General features: G+C 40.1%; 1 protein-coding gene across 1 annotated transcript in view; it reads left to right on the top strand.

The window, feature by feature from the left end:
- The window catches only part of ARL15 (ADP ribosylation factor like GTPase 15), a 419,390-nt gene that overhangs the window by 136,253 nt on the left and 265,773 nt on the right, over positions 1-17,364 (top strand). Inside the window, exon 2 of the mRNA XM_060091692.1 lies at positions 1,841-1,985. Coding sequence (XP_059947675.1) covers positions 1,841-1,985 — 145 coding nt within the window. The remainder of the gene's footprint in view (positions 1-1,840; positions 1,986-17,364) is intronic.

Here is a 17,364-nt window from a genome sequence, read left to right as displayed (position 1 = left end):
CTCTGCTAAGCACTGTGGATACTAGGATGAAGATGGACAGATATGGTTCCCACAGTCTGGTGATGAATGAGAAACTGTAATAGTCTGTGTGCTGAATTCACAAAAGTGCTGTGAGAGCTTGACATGAATTGCTAATGTACTCTTAGCATCAGAGCAGGCGGCCCTGAGGAAGGGGTGCTCTAACTGGGACCCGAAAGCCAATGAAGCATTCGCTATGCCAAGAGTTGGGGGGAAGAGGGAGCAGCATATGTTGAATGCCTTGAGGTGCCAGAGGGTCGGCGTGACTGGAGGTGGGAGGGTGAGAGGGAGAGTAAGAGGAGAATCATGGAGGTGAGGCTGGAGGGGTGGGTGGAAGAGATCATGGAAGGCCTTGTAGACCACGATGATCATTATGGAGGCCGTGTGGAGAATAGAGGGGGCAACGGTGAATGTACTGGGACCCATTGGAGGATGTTGATGTTGTCCAGGCAGCGGTGGCCTGGGCTGGAGAGAGGCAGACAGATTCTAGACTGTTTCAGAGGTCGTATGGACTGGACTTGTCAATTGACTAACGTGGATATGAGAAGTGAGGGTGAGAAATAATCAAGCTTGATTTATGAGAGTATGACAGCCAGTTAGGCCTCACATTTCATCTGAGTAAGAAGAATTAGCACAGACATTGTATACGTCTCTTCTCTCATGATCTCCAAAGGACCCAGAAGTCAATAGGTCTGCCTCCCTCTTACCTCTCTGTCTCCCTCTTCCTCCGTTGAATCTTTCATGTCCTAAATGCTTCAGACTCTACAAGCTGGCACATAGATGGCCCCTAATAAGTGGATGTCAAATAAGTAGAAAGACCAAAAACTGCATGAATGGCTTCCAGCCTCCCAAATCCCCTTGTCTTTAACCCTTGCAGAGCAAACAGCAGTTCATAGTACCCTGAGGTCAGTTGACCTGAAGCAAGATTTAGCAAGGGTCAAGATGGCAGTGATATACACAGGAATTCTATTTAATGATTTTTAAAAGCATTTTAGTTTGAAATAATATCAAAGCACTGTAAGACTAGTGCATGGAACTTTCCTGTAGACTCTACTCAGTTTCCCCAATCATTAACATTTTACCATGATTGCTTTATCACATTCCTCACCATCTAGGTGTGGAGATAGAGATTTAGAAATGTTCTTAGCCAGTTAATTGCAGATGTCAAGACTCTTCATCTCTAAATACTTTAGTATGTGTTTTCTCAGGACAGTGATATTCCTTATGTAACCACAGTCTGCTGATTAAATTCAGAAAATTTAACCTTAAGTGATACTGTCATTGCAGGCTCTAATATTCAGTCTCTATTCAGCTGTCACCTGTTGTCCCAACACTGTCGTTTATGGTGTTTTTTTCCCCGCCCAATCCAGGATCCAGTCCAGGAGGCATGGCATTCGTTATGTCTCTTTAGTCTTCTTTAACCTGGAACAGTTCCTCAGTCTTTCTTTGACATTTTAGAGAAGAGCAAGCTGTTTTTCCTGCAGAACGCTCCTCACGGCGGTGTCGTCTGATTTCCTCGTGCTTGGATGCAGGTGGTGCATTTTTGGCAGAAAAGTTGCACAATGACGTGGCACCCCTCGCGGTGCCCCCGTCTCAGCAGGAGGAGAGCCGGCAAGTCCGAGTGGGTCTCATTCCTAGGAAGTTAGCTTTGATTGCTTAGTCAAGGCGGTGTCCTCTTGGTCTCTCACTCTAAAGGTCCCTTTCCTCCTTACGGTCAATAGGTTATTTAATTACCTCTCAGTACATAGTCATTTGAAATGTGACTAAGCTTTGTGCCTACAGCCATGCTTAAAAGAGCTGTGTTTCCCCTCTCTCTCGGCAGTGTTTTAGAGCACTCTGCTGCAAGGGACCACCACCTGCACGCCCAGAGTATGACCTGGTCTGCATAGGCCTCACGGGCTCTGGCAAGACCAGCCTGCTGTCCAAGCTCTGCAGCGAAAGCCCCAACAGCGTGGTGTCGACCACAGGTGGGTACAGCGCCGGCTTCTCACCCTTTTCTTCCTCACCCCTTGGATGCTCTCATTTCCTGTGCTGTTGGTGGGATCCCATCATTTCACTGAAACGCTTCAGTCAGTTTATGATTTCTTTTTAGATACTCTATTTTTCAAACTGTATTTAAGGGGGGCTTTAATTGCATCAAATTGCTGCACCCTTCATCCCTCTAGTTGGTCATTTCAGTGCCACTGAATAAATCAAGCCAGGAGAATGTTGATAGAAACTCACCTTGCAACCTGGAATTCTAGTACTGTGACAGGTGGGTGCATCTCAGGCCCATTGAGCGTCCTCCTCCCTTGAAGGGTCACTCTAGCCTACTCGTGTTGGTCACACGCTCCCTACACAGTCCAAGTGATAGTCTGACTCTTCTTCCCTGGAAGATGGTGGGCACAGGGACCGTTGAGCGGGTTTACCATGTTGTCCCCTGAGGGGGCCAAGAAAAGTCAGGCTAGGCAGTGGTGCTCAGTCAGGGCAGATTTTGCTCTCCAGGGGACACTTGGCAATGTCTGGAGACATTTTGGTTCTTACAGCTTGGGGAGGGTGCTACTGACTTCTTTTGAGTAGAGGCCAGGGATGCTGCTAAACATCCTACAGTGCACAGGACGGGTGCCCTCCATAAGTAATTATCTGGCCCAAAGTATCAAAGTGCTACCAAGAACTTTTCTCACTCGCCAGAAGTGTCCTCTTTTTCCTCTGAAAATGAAGCAGGAAAGACAAGTGTTAACTAGAGAAAATTATGGGAGGTGAAAACCAGAGCTGCTGTGGGAGAATGGACAGGGAAGGAGTGGGCTGAGACATTGTCGGGGAAACTTAAAAAGATGGTTCATTCAGACAGCTTTCTTTTTTGAACACCTACCATGTGCTAGGTCCAGTGTTAGAAACTGGGGATAAGCAGTGATCCCAGCACTCCAGGAGACTCAGGCTATGGACCACACAGACATTAAGCTTGTGTCCAGAAATACACAAAGGATGAGGAGCAATCAGTTTTGCTCGGACTAGGGGAAGGGGAGGACGATACATGATGGAGTTTTCTACATTGGATCTTGAGGACAAGCAAGCCTGGCAGACAAGCAGGAATAAGAGAGTGAGGTGGGAGAAGAAAGAAGATTTGGGGACAGAAGGGAAGCTTGTGTGAAGGCAGAGGGGCCTGAAACAGGTTGCTACCTCCTGGGAACCACATTTCCAAGTGGCTGCGCCACATGGTTAGTAGAATGCCACGAGTTGAGTCACAGGAGATAGGCAGTGGCCAAATCTTGGCAAACCTTTTATACCACACTCAGGAATTTGAGCTTTGTAGATAGCACAGAGACATCTGCACATATTTTAAGCAAAGAGAAACTGTGATAAAATATCCATTTGAGAAAGATCACGCTAGCCATGATGCTGAGGCTGAACTGTGGAAAGCTCCATTAGCCATTAACTAAGACAGTGATGGAAGGGAGGGGGGTAGGGGGAGGAAGGGAGAATAGAGGGAGAGGGAGGAGGGAGGGAGGGGAGGAGGGAGGGAATAGATAGGATACTTATTGCAGGCCTAGTATTGACAGAGCTTGCTGGCCAGTTGGGTTTGGAGGATGAGGGAGAGAGAGAAGCCAAGGGTGAGTCAGGTCCTGGCTTAGGTGAAGGGTATAGGATGGAACCATTGATTAGGATTCCCTGTAAGTAGGAAAAATATTGATGACCAAGAGCCTTACCTCATTTCACGCCAGGTATTGCCACCAAATAAGTTAGGGGAAGAGTACAGGCTTTGAAAGCTTTTCAGAGTTTAGAATTGTAGATAAGAAACTGTGGACCTGTGAAGAAACAGAGACATAGCTTGATTAAAGGATGAGGAAAAGTGCGAGGGGTTCCTGATGACTGGTGAGGCCACAGGGAGGATGAACAGAGCTCAAGTGTGGCCTGTTGCAGGAAGCCATTTCTAACTACCTTCCTTTCCCCCACATGGAACTGAGAACTCCCTGCTCTCCCACTGTGAAGTGTCTATCTCTCTACCATTTAGTGTCTGCAGCACTGCTGTTGACACATTTGTCTCCCCAGGCTAAGGGGCAGATAGAGCATCTTATTTAGCTTGTGCATCCAGATCCTGGCACACGGTTTGGGCATAGCTAAGATGCTTGTTGAGTGAATAAGCCTGCAACAGTAAATCGAATCCATATGTTTTTACATAAAATATCATACCTCTCTGAACCTCATAACTGCTTTTTATGACAGGTAAGATTCTTTTTCCATATTCTGTCTTTAAATCATCTGAGGCTCAAAGGTATGGTGATATGGCTGTTTTCACACAGCTAATGACAGAGGTAGGATGCCAGTGCAGGTCTTCAAATGAAGGTAAGTGGTACCCAAGCCTTAGAATTTCTGATGAGAGTATTATTTGCTGGTTGTCTGTAAAACTGTGGACGTCTTCTGAGGAATGTGTTATGTAATATGCAAAGTTTATTAACTTAACAATTCTTTTAAAGCAAAATAACTTCCTTCAAAATATGTATGAGTAATACAAGTATACCGTTCTTCACTTATCAGAGGTATAAATGGGAAGCACTATTGCTTAGAAGCACAGTTTTGAATTACAATGTACAAAATTATCTGTAAATAATTTTATAATTTATGATTTGTAAATTGCAATACAATATGTTCTATATTTGCTTTTATTCAATTTTTTAATAATATGTTTTCCTCTTACTGGAACCAGTTGTAACATTGTGTGCTAATTGATTTTCTGATGAATTAGTAAGTTGGCTGACATTTTGGATATCAAGCTTCTATGAGTTGTCATTGTCCTGAACCAGGTGCAGTGCCTTTTTGGAGACCTGTATGGAGGTCTCAGCTATCAAGAAGTTTACACCTGGGGTAGGATTACAATGATAAACAGTTTAAATTTATTGAATGTTTAATATATGCCAGGAGCTAAGACAGAATAAGTGCTATACTTGATGGTATAAATATGAAAGTTAAAAGAGTGATCATTTCTAATCTGTGGGATCAAAGAAAGCCTCATTCAAATAGGGCCTCATATGATGGGGAGAATCTAAGGAACGGGGTGAGGAGAGTAAGGATAGAAAGCATAGGGTGTATTTGGAGAACAGTTCGTGATCTTACTGGGTTGAGGCCCAAGATGTGGAGGTATAGCATGAGTTGTGACCCAAAGCTAGAGACTAGAGGAGCTACTGAGAGAGACCTGTAACATGGAGAGGTGATCCATCAGGGGCTATGGGGAGTGGAGGGTTAGAGGCAGATGTCATTAATCCTATAAAAGTGTCAAAAATATTGGGAAATAGAGAGGAAAAGAAAAGAATCAAATATGACTTCTAGCTGGTGACTGAGTGAAATATAAAAAGTGGGAAGAAGGTGACAGACAGTTTTAAGATACAAGATAATGAGCTTAGTTTTGGACATGCTAATTTTGAGGTGTTGGCAGGACTTTCAACAGTGATCCAAATGCCAAAAGACAGGCTGACTAAAGAGAGCTTATAGCAAGAGATCTAGATTTGAGATACAACTGAACTGTTGATTTGCATGAGACTGTTGAGGGATGATGAGCAGAGAGGGAGGAGAAGCGTGCTAAGCACCAACTATATTTCATTCATTCTTTCTGCATTTATTGAATGCCTGTTGTGGGATTGCCACTGATTTAGGCACTCAGGGTGCGTCAGTGAACAAAATAGACAAATATCCTTGTCCTTTGGAGCTTACATTCTAGCATCTGCATTAAACAGGGTATCTCAACCAGGCAGTTCTATATAGTATCATATAAGTCAAATGTGAACAATGGATCCAAGGCACCAGAATTAAATAATATAAACAGAAGTCTAAAATCTGAGAGGAGGCCATGGATGTGGTAACCATTAATGATCAATGGTAGACCAGTTTCAGTAGAGTGTTGGGGTAGAAACTAACATGAACCATGAGAGGGTGGTGAGCATGCAGAGGGAATGAGGCACAGACTGTCCAGTTTACTCCTTGGGCCCCTGGCTAAGATGGCACATAGATTACTCTTTTAAGAAGGTAGACAGAAACACAGAAAGCAGCAGTAAAGGAGTTTATTTTTGCAAGGAAAGGTGCCATGTGAGCATGCTAGTGGACAGAGGTGTAAGGGTGGTGATCAGGAAGAAGGAAACATTGAAGATGTTCAGTAGAGGGCAGGGAGTGCAAGAATGAGTGAAGACTTCTGATTCTGGTCAAGACAGAGTCACTAGAACTGGCTTACCCTCCCACCTGAAATAACCAAAAGGGGGGAACAAAAAACAGACAAGATATATAAAACAGTTTTTAAGAAAGTAAATATCAAGCAACAAGGGTTAGTCATCCCTGAGAGATGAGAAACAGATGAGATGAGCCCCACAGTTGCCCCAGCCTACTGCCTCAAGACTGTTCCCAGGCCATGGCACAGCTCCAGTGGGAAATGAGGTGGAGCTCAGTGGACTCCCTGCATTGAGGGGATTGAGCTGAGAGCTGGAGAGACTAGGGCAGCTAGAGTTCCTAGGACACAGGACTGGAGAGGAGAGACTTGTACAGAGAGAGAACCCTAGAGACCTGTAGAGGGTCTCCTTTGAGTATGTGTCATACTATTCATTGCATGCTCATGCGGAAACTACTCAAGGCTAGCAAAAGAACCATCTGAAAGGGCTAGAGGGAACAGTGCCTGGTGTTCACACAGGACTGAGAGTTATGCCTGTTACCACAAGCCAGATTGGAAAAGTCACAATTCACGAGGTAGTGGGTCGAGTACTAAGGAAAGTTTTGCCTTAGGAATCAGCTCTAAGCTGAGCACTGCCCTAGACGCATGTAGCAAATCATATTAATAAGACAAAAGGCTCAGTTTCCTAGAAACTTTAATACACCCCAGAACAAAGCTGTGTAAGATTTACAGAAAACAAAATTATCCAGCACTTAACAAGGTAAAATTCACAATGTCTGACATTTAATCAAAAATTACCAGGCATGCAGAGAGGCAGGAAGACATGATTCATAATGAGAAGAATAATCTGTGAATTGAAACTGACTCATAACTGTCACAAAGATTAGAATTAACAAAGAAGGACATTAAAACTGTTATTATAAAAGTACAGACATGCAAAATATCTAAAAAAACCATATAAAAATTTTAGTGGTGAACACTACAATATATGAAATGAAATATATACCAGATAGGATTAATGACAGATTAAACATTGCAGAAAAAAGATTAATGACCTTGAAGGGCATTAACATTCGGGACTACTCACAGTAGAGAGAGAGGAGAAAATGGAAAATGCAAAGAGCAATAGTGACCTGTGGGACAGCTCCAAGTCACCTAATATATGGCAACACCTAACACTTGAATCTATCAAGGTGAAGGGGTGGAGAAAGGGACAGAAAAAAATATTTGAAGAAATGATGGCTGAAATGTTTTCAAACTTGAAGATAAACAACAAATCCAAGAAGCTCATTGAACCCCAAGCACAAGAGATATGAACAAAACTATACCAAGTCACATCCTAATAAAATTACTAAAGCCAGTGATAAGAGTGTGATGGTTAATTTTATGTGTCAACTTGGCTGGGCCACAGTGCTCAGATATGTAGTCAAACATTGTTCTAGATATTTCTGTGACTGCATTTTTATATGAGATTAAGATATAAATCAGCAGCCTTTGAGTAAATTTTGAGTAAATTTCTTTATATAATGTGGTTGGGCCTCATCTAACCAGTTGAAGGCTTGAATAGAACAGAAGACTGACTTCCCCAGAGCAAGAAGGAAATCTGTACTGGGTGGCCTTGGGACTTGAACTGCAGCATCGGCTCTTTCCTGGGTCTCCAGTCTACTGACCTACCCTGCAGATTTTGGACTTGCCAGCCTCCATAGTATGATGAATCAATTCCTTGAAACATTTTTCTATGTATACACACACATCCTATTGGTTCTGTTTCTCTGGAGAATGCCGAGTAATACAAAAAGGAAATCTTAAAAACAGAGAAGTTACACAGAAACAAAGATAAGAGTGACATCAGATTTCTCACTGAAAACAATTCAAGGGAGAAGGCAGTGGAGCACATCTTTAAAGTACTGAAGGGAAAAATAGCTATCAGCCTATATCCAACAGAAGTATCTTTCAAAAAGAAACTCAAAATAAAGCCTTTTTCAGACATTAAAAAAGTGAAAGAATTTATTCCTAGCAGACCAAAGTTATAAGAAAATGCTAAAGGAAGTTTTTCAGGCAGGAGAAAAATGATTACAGGTGGAAATCTGGATCTATACAAAGCAAAGTAACAGAATGGTGACTACATGGATAATTATATAAGATTTAGTTCTTATTTAAATCTCTTTATAATTGTTTAAATAAAAACAGTATATTGTGGAGTTTATAACATGTAAAAGTAAAATGCATGAGAACAATAGAATAAAAGTCATAGGGGAAAAAGGGAAGTATACTATTGTTAGGTTCTTATATGTGAAGTAGTTTAATAACACTTGAAGGTAGACTATGTAAGTTAAAGATACACTATAAACCCTAAAGCAACCACTAAAATAACAAAACAAAGTGTGAGAGCCAATAAGGCAACAAATGAAATAAGATGGAACTATAAAAAATAATTAATCAAAAAGACAGCAGGAAAAAAGGGAACAAGAATATATGGGACAAATAGAAAACAAGTAGCAAGGTGTTAACACTCAAACCTGACCATCAGTCATCAAATTAAATGCAAATGGTCTAGACTCCTCAATTAAGAGACTGAGAATATGATTAGATTAAAAAAACAAGACCCAACTATATGCTGACTTTAAATATAAAGACACAAATAGGTTAAAAGTAAGAAGATGGAAGAAGATATGTTATGCCAATAGGCATAAGAAAGAGTCAAAGAAAGTTGGAGCAGCTATGTTAATATCAGACAAGGTAGACTTTGGAGCAAAGAATAATACTGGGGATAAAGAAGTTAATTTCATAATGATGAAAGAGTCTTTGAATCAGAGGAGATAACAATGCTAAACATTTATGTATGTAATAACTTCAAAAATACACATAGCAAAAACTGACAAAACCCACAATTGTAGTCAGAGATTTCAGTACTCTCAATTATTGATAGAACACGTAGGAAGAAAATAGAGGTAGTAGACTTGAACAACACTATCAGCCACCTGGACCTGATTAACATTTATAGAACCCTCTACACAACAGCAGCAGAGAACTTTCTCAAGTGCATTTGGAACATTTACCAAATAAGACCATATTTGAGGACATAAAACAAATTTCAGTAATTTTAAAAGTATTCAAACCACAGACCACATGGAATTGAATTAGAAATCAAGACCATCTCTGGAAAAGTCCCCAAATATTTGGAAACTAAAGTACTTCTAAATAAACCATGGATCAAATAAGAAATCAAAAGAGGGCCTCCCTGGTGGCGCAAGTGGTTGAGAGTCCGCCTGCCGATGCAGGGGATACGGGTTCGTGCCCCGGTCTGGGAGGATCCCATATGCCGCGGAGCGGCTGGGCCCGTGAGCCATGGCCACTGAGCCTGCGAGTCCGGAGCCTGCGCGTCCGGAGCCTGTGCTCCGCAACGGGGGAGGCCACAACAGTGAGAGGCCCGCATACCGCAAAAAAAAAAATAAAAAAATAAAAAAATAAAGAAATCAAAAGAGAAATTGTAAAGTATTTTATACTGAATGAAAATATAACACATCAGAATTTGTGGGCTGTCTCTAAAGCAGGACTGTGGGGGAAATTCATAGCTCTGAACCCCTGGATTAGGAAAGAAGGCCCTCAAATCAGTGACCTCAGCCTCCACCTTAAGGAACTAAAAGAAATGGACTGATCAAACCCAAAATAAGCAAAAGAAAGGAAATAATAAGGATCAAAGTGGAAATCAGTGGAATAGAAAAACAGTAGAGAAAACTCATTAGATCAAAAGCTGGTTCTTTGAGAAGATCAGTAAAGTTTAAGAAACTCTAGGCAAACTGATCAGGGGAAAAAAAATCAAAGATGACACTAATTTATAGTATCAGGAATGAAAGAGATTACATCAATATAGAGTCTATAGATATTAAAAGGATAATAGAATATTATGAACAACTTCATACCAGTAAATTTGACAACTTAAATGGATGAATTATTTGAAAGACATGTTATCAAAGCTCATTCAAGAAGAAATAGAAAGCCCAGATCTATAGTTATTAAAGAAATTGAAATTATAGTTTTAAAAAAACAAACTTGAAGTTTAGTTGGCTTCACTGGTGAATTCTATCAAACATCTGAAAAAAGTAATAATGCCACTGCTACACAATATCTTTCAGAAAATTGAAGGAAGAGGGAAGACTTTCCAACTCCTTCTATAAGACCAGCAAGTTTAATGTCAAAACCAGATAAAGACATTGCAAAAAAACTACATACCATATCCCTCATGAGCATAGATACCAAAAATATAAACAAAAATCTAGCAAATCAAATCTTAAAGTAGTATATTTTTAATAGGATAATGTGTCATGACCAAGTAACATTTATCCCAGGAATACAGGGTTGGTTTCACGTTCAAAAATTAGTAAATTTAATTTACAATATTAATAAGCTAAGAAAAGAAAACCATGTGATCATCTCAAGAGATGCAAACAAACAAACAAAAAACATTGATTTCTGATAAAAACTCTCACCAAAATAGGAACAGAGGGAATTTCCTCAACTGTTAAAGGTCATCTATGAAAACCCTATAGCTGTTGTCATACTTAATGATGAAATACAGAATTTATTCCTGGTCTGATCAGGAATAAGACATGGCTGTCTGTTCTCACCACTTCTGTTCAACATTGTAGTAAAGATTCTGGCCAGTGCATCAGGCAAGAAAAAGAAATAGAAGTTTTCCAGATTAGAAAGGAATAAGTAAAACTTTCTTGGTTTGCTGATGACAGGATCATCTATGTAGAAAATTTGATGATCTACAACTTTATACCAACAAATTAGTGATGGCTAATGTGAATTTAGAGCTGATAGTTTTGGAGATCTGAAAATGTGGAGGATAGCTTTGATCATTAGTTTGGAGAATGTTGTCTATAAGAGTAGAAGCAGATAGAGTGGTGGACAAATGTGTTGAATTCATTCAGATAGATAAGCAAATGCCCTGAAAGTTGGTAGATGGAAATGCAAAGGTCGACACAGAAACAGATGTCACAACTTTAGCTGGGAAGTTATTAAGAGGTGAGTATGGTAAAGTGGTAAAAGCATTATAAGGCAGCAAAGCTTGTGCTGGCTGGCCCTGATGAGGGAAGGAAAAGCTCTGTTTGCTAGTATAAGAAGGAAGGAAAAGTGTGTAAGAAAATGTTGGAGGCTAGAGAAGACTTTTCTTAACAAAGGTGAGGTTCCCTGTGATTCATTGAGAGGGCTCTTCAAGGATCAAGGCAGGGCAGAGTTGGGCATGAGGTGCAAAGAGAAGAGAAGGGGTAGATGCTTGTTGGTTGAGTCTGTATGTTTATTGTAGCCAGTGAAGGTGGGCAAGAGGTTGGAGAAACTAATTAGTGGTGACAGAGGAGGGGTGAAGGCAGAGGAGAACCAAGCAGGCTGATTTTAGTTATCAGTGGACCCACAAAACCCAGTCCTCACCAGAGTTCCAGATAGACATTGCCAGCCTGTTCAAACTCATCTGCCGACTCCTCTTTGTTGTGTATGTATGCAGCTGAAGAAGAACAAAGGAGGTAGAAGGAGGGTCCTAAAATAAATGACAAAACCCAATGGCAAGAAAAGGTAACTAGAAGAAATGAGGAGGTCAGAAAGCCACATGTGCATGTGAACATTCAATGGAGGACGGGAGAATAGCTGAAGGAGGTCCTACGGAGAATAATGTACAAAGTGAACGAGCAAGGGAGCTAACTATATAAAAGTTTAGAAAGACTGGAAAGCTAAGATTAAGATGACAAATATAAGTAAAAGCAGCGCTGTTGAGAAGTATTTCTATCAGATATTACAGATAAGAGTTTATGGCAGTCCCATTTAGAGAATTCAGTCACATTCACAAGTAGTATCTAGAATCTAATTGATTAATTAAGCTAAGTCCACAAAGGTATTCAAGAAAAGAATTAATGGCAAACAAATAAATGGAAAGGTTTGGCTTTACCAGAAGTTCAACTTTACTAGAAAATAAATAAGAAAATGTTAATTTTATACCTAAATTTACCAAAACATGTGTTGTCCGTTTTTTTTTTTGAAAGAAGTTATTCATATAAATTAAAGGTTACCAAAATATTTACATCCCTTGGCCTAATAAGCGTGTCACTAAGAATTTCCATTAAGTGTGTAATTTCAAAGAAACTGTATGAACAAACTGATTCCTTGCAACATTTTGTATAACTAAAACTTTAAAGTAATTTAAATGTCCTATATCAAGGGAGTTTGTTAATTAACTCGTGGTACATCAGTTGAAATGATCATATATTGGAAAACACAATCTTCTGTAAAGGAAAATTAAATTTACATTCATTTTGGAAATTAAACCTTGCAAAACTATGCTTTTGAATCAAAAATGGGGAAAAAAAACGTAAAAAATAACTATGGGCTTTGTTGGTATGGTTGAATTATGTGTGAAATTTTATTCTCTTAATTCTCTATTTTATAATGTTTTGATTATATAAAGCCAATTAAAAATGAAATATTTGTTGGAAGAGTTTGGAACAGTTGAAAAGATACACTGAGAATTAGTTTCTTAAAATGAAAACATGACACAAGAAGGGTATGTCTATCCATTTCAGCAAGGCAAGAATGTCAGCCTTTTCTTCAGAAGTAAAGGGAATCCAAACTTTATTGGATTGTTAACTTCAACAGTCTTTTACTTTGACATAATTTTTAAAAGATACTTAAATTGTCAAAACTTGGAGGGCCAAGAAGTCCTGAAAAGAGCAGGTCTTGCTGATAGAGGAAAAAAATTGAGTAGCTTACACCTTGGTCTAGAAACAAAAGTGAACTTTGTCCAGAGTGAATTCCTTGACTGTATATGCCCAAAGAATTTGTTGATAAAAGGGATTGTTAACCTGTAGATTATACAATATTCACTTTTTTTTTCTTTTTAAACCAGAGGAATGGAGTCTAAAGGTTTAGGATAATATATTGTTGTAACATAGAGAACAATCTAGAGAAAATTGAACACTTGGAATTGAAAAACGTTGAAAAATCTCTTCTAGGAATATGTATTACTATGTTTGAAAATTTGTCAAGTGATATGTCGGTCAGTTAAAATAGAAAACAATTATGGTAATTTGAAAGACATACAGAACAGTTTATGAAAATTTGAATCAGGCATTTTAATAACTTTAGTATTAGCTGCATACATGTTAAGAAGAAATAAGTTAGAAAGTCAGATTTGGTATCTGCTAAAGAATTGTGTTTTATAAATGCTGGTAGATTAAATTTCCTTTTATGATGTTGAAACGATATTTAGAAGAATTTTGCTAGAACATTGTCCAAACATCACAAAACTAACGCATAAATCATGTCCTTGGTCCAAGTCAAGGCCACCAGATCTGTGGAATGTCTTTCCCTTTAGCAGTTCTTAGAGTGACCCAGGGATGTCAGAAGCACACACGGAGTACCTGTGTACATGTGTGCAGGCTTGTGTATGTGTTGCAGGGGAAGGGGGGAGGTTGGTCTTTAGGTCCAAGTGAAATAGTCATGTGTTCCACACAATGAATAAAAATAGACTAACCTCCCTCTGAAACCTAATTTTGTTACGATTCCAGTAATGCTTTCCCTGCATAAAAAATTTCAAATGCATCTCCCTTGTATCACAAGCTTTTTTGGATTTAAGGACTAAAAGACAAAAACTGAAAGTCTATGCAAACAATTATTTCCCCAAAGAGTTACTAAGTCATATATTTATTAAAATTTGTGGGGTTAAATCTTAGGGGAGGTTTCAGTCTTACTAATGTAGCTTAAATAGGCCAGGAAAAAATGACTACGTAACTTAGGCTTCAGCCATCAAATTGTTTGAATGGAGTCGGGAGACCTACCCCTGAGGCCTTCAGCCAAATACTGGAGGCCATTGATGGTTGACTCAGTTGTTACTGTTATTTCCTTCTCCTTGTTTAATATAAATAATGGAATCCTAACATTAGAGGAAACTTTAAAAAGCTAATCTAGTCCACTCATTTTGCAGATGAGGGATTCAAAGTCAAGAAAAAAAAAACGTGGCTGGTAAGTCTAAGAGCTGTGACAGGGTTTCTAGGACAGTGCTCTTGTTCTGTCAGCTCACTGACTTCCTGCGAAGAGCATGGGAGGATGCTTATTTTTTCGAAGAAGCAACAGAGCGAGTGCACTGTCATGGCTGAGTCAGTTGGACATTTTCCCTCCCCTCCTGAGTTCCTGGTTTTATTAATAATGTCTTTAAAAATGTACTCTCTAGGGGCTTCCCTGGTGGCGCAGTGGTTGAGAGTCCGCCTGCCGATGTGGGGGACACGGGTTCGTGCCCCGGTCCGGGAGGATCCCACATGCCGCTGAGCGGCTGGGCCCGTGGGCCATGGCCGCTGAGCCTGTGCGTCCGGAGCCTGTGCTCCGCAGCGGAAGAGGCCACAGCGGTGAGAGGCCTGCGTACTGCAAAAAAAAAAAAAAAGTACTCTCTAAACTCATACTAGTATTTTTACTCCATTAATAAGGCAACGTAGTATAGACCTGAGAACACAAGAATCAAAATAGCTTCCTTGTGTTGGATTATTTATAAATAGGAGGGAAAATAATTAGTGGGATTATTAGGTATGTGTGTATTTTTTCCAGTCAGCTCCACTGTTATTTAGGTTCAAAATTGGAAATATTGAATCCATCATCTTGTTGGTATGTGGAAGAGGTGCTGTAGTGTGGAGCTCTGGTGGACTCAGGTGATGAGTCCTAAGTTCAGGTTTTTTTTTTTTTTTTTTTCTTTTTTTTTTTGCGGTATGCGGGCCTCTCACTGTTGTGGCCTCTCCTGTTGCGGAGCACAGGCTCCGGACGCGCAGGCCCAGCGGCCATGGCTCACGGGCCCAGCCGCTCCGCGGCATATGGGATCCTCCCAGACCGGGGCACGAACCCGTATCCCCTGCATCTGCAGGCGGACTCTCAACCACTGCGCCACCAGGGAGGCCCTAAGTTCAGGTTTTAAATACAGCATTTAATGCTTTTGGCCAGGTACTTAACCCTTCTAGACTTCACTTGCTTCCTGGAACAGTAGTTATTCATTAAGTTAAGGATTGTCGTAACAGCTAAAATACAGTCGTCACTTGGTATATGAGGGGGACTGGTGACCACCTTCCCCTGCAACGGATACCAAAATTTGAGGATGCTCAAGTCCTTTATATAAAAATACAGTATTTGCATGTAACCTACACACATCCTCCCATATGCTTCAAATCATCTCTAGATTACCAATAATACCTAATACAATGTAAATGGCCTGGGCACAGCAAATTCAAGTTTTGCTTCTTGGAATTTTCTGGAAATTTTTTTCCCAAATATTTTCGATCTGTTTGGTTGAATATGTGGATGCAGAACCCTCGGATATGGAGGGCTGACTAAATATAAACCTTTAGCACAGATCTTTAAACAAATATTGAGATCCTATTATGACCAAGCACTGGCATACAAGATACACTGTACACTGTATCTCTATTATGAATCCTTGCAGTCTAGCTGGGGAACAAACATAAAACAAGTAAATAAACTGATATGTAATTAGAACTGTGAAAGTCATGTAGGAGAAATGCTGAGTGCCCCAAGCACACAGATCTAAAAAAATCAACCTATTTCAGGAACACCAGAGAAGGCCTGCCTGACAAAGTGAAGTTCTGATACCACCTGAAGGATAAAGAGTTTGCCAGAAGGGCAAAGAACACACACTTTTGGAGCAGTAGGTGCAAAGGCCCTGAGATGGAAAGAACATGGCTTGTTTTAGGAACTGAAGAATATAAATGAGGGGGAAATGGTACAAAATAAGCCTAGGGAAGGAAAGAGGAACCAGATCAGGTAGGGCCTTGTTAGGTGTTTCAAACCATACCTTGAGTAGTGAGAAGGTATCAGACCCTTTTAAGTAGGGGAATGATGTGAACAGAAGTGCATTTCAGGAAATCACTTCTGCTAATGTGTGGGGATGATTGAGGAGGCCAATAATAGATGCAGAGTTTAGTTAGGAGGCTCACCACGTGGTGATGGTGGTGGCTTGACAAGAGTTGTGCTGTGAGGATGAAGAGAAGTAGGCATTTTTGAGAACTATTTAGCAGGTGAAATTGAAAGGCTTTGGGGATTGGTTGGTTGACTGATTAAGAGGGAAAGAAGTGTTAAGGACCACAAATATTTAGTCTATAGAAGTCCTCAATAAATGTTGTTTTGATTACTTCTTCAGCAACTCATATTTATTTTTTTATTTTTTATTTTTTTGTGTTACGTGGGCCTCTCACTGTTGTGGCCTCTCCCATTGCAGAGCACAGGCTCCGGATGCGCAGGCCCAGCGGCCATGGCTCACGGGCCTAACCGCTCCGAGGCATGTGGGATCTTCCCGGACTGGGGCACGAACCCGTGTCCCCTGCATCAGCAGGCAGACTCTCAACAACTGCACCACCAGGGAAGCCCAGCAACTCTTATTTTTACCACTGCTTTCATAATATATCTGAACTTGAGGCCACACATGATTTTGATTGGGAGAAAGCATTCAGTGATTATTTGATGACCATTAGTATTCTGAATTTTTAGTTTTATTTATTTAAAAACAAAACACTTTATAGCACTGATTACCGTCTGTTTTCATTTACAGCTGAGGAAACTGAGGCACAGAGGAATTAAGTAACTTGCTCAGAGTCAGACAGTTAATAATGGTAGAGCCAGAATTTGAATCCAGACATTCTAACTGTAGAGCCCATGCAATCCAGTGATTTTCATTCCTCAAAGCAACCCTTTGAGAAAGGTATTTTGATGGATTGACCTTTGTAACCCTACTAAATATTAATTTCCCTTCTTGACCTCATCCAACTCAGTGTAAAGGAATAAAATACAATTGATCTGATGGTTGCCCTTCTTGATCGCCCTTCTGGTGAACTGAAAATGTGTCTTTACATTTTAAGTCATTTTAATCCTTGCAAACAGTTAGAATGACTAAAATAGAAAAATATTGTTTCTCTTCCATGAATAGTACATTCTCTTATTTTCTGGACTGATTATCTAGGCTTCATCCTCTGAACATTAATTACCACAGCTATATTGTAAAAATAATACAGAGACAGCAAAGTGGAAGACTGCATATACCTTTGCAGTATAAATCTAGCCACATATGTTCTGTGTGAAGAGAAAACATTTATGAGTATTCTGCAGGAACATTTATATGCCTATAAATAACATTGCTAGGTTACTTTGCTTAGAGTGAACATTGGAGGACATTT

This window comes from Mesoplodon densirostris, chromosome 3 (assembly GCF_025265405.1).
Source record: "Mesoplodon densirostris isolate mMesDen1 chromosome 3, mMesDen1 primary haplotype, whole genome shotgun sequence".
Taxonomy (NCBI): Eukaryota; Metazoa; Chordata; class Mammalia; order Artiodactyla; family Ziphiidae; genus Mesoplodon; species Mesoplodon densirostris.
Note: the sequence above shows the minus strand (reverse complement) of the source record. Positions and strands in the feature narration are given on the sequence as shown.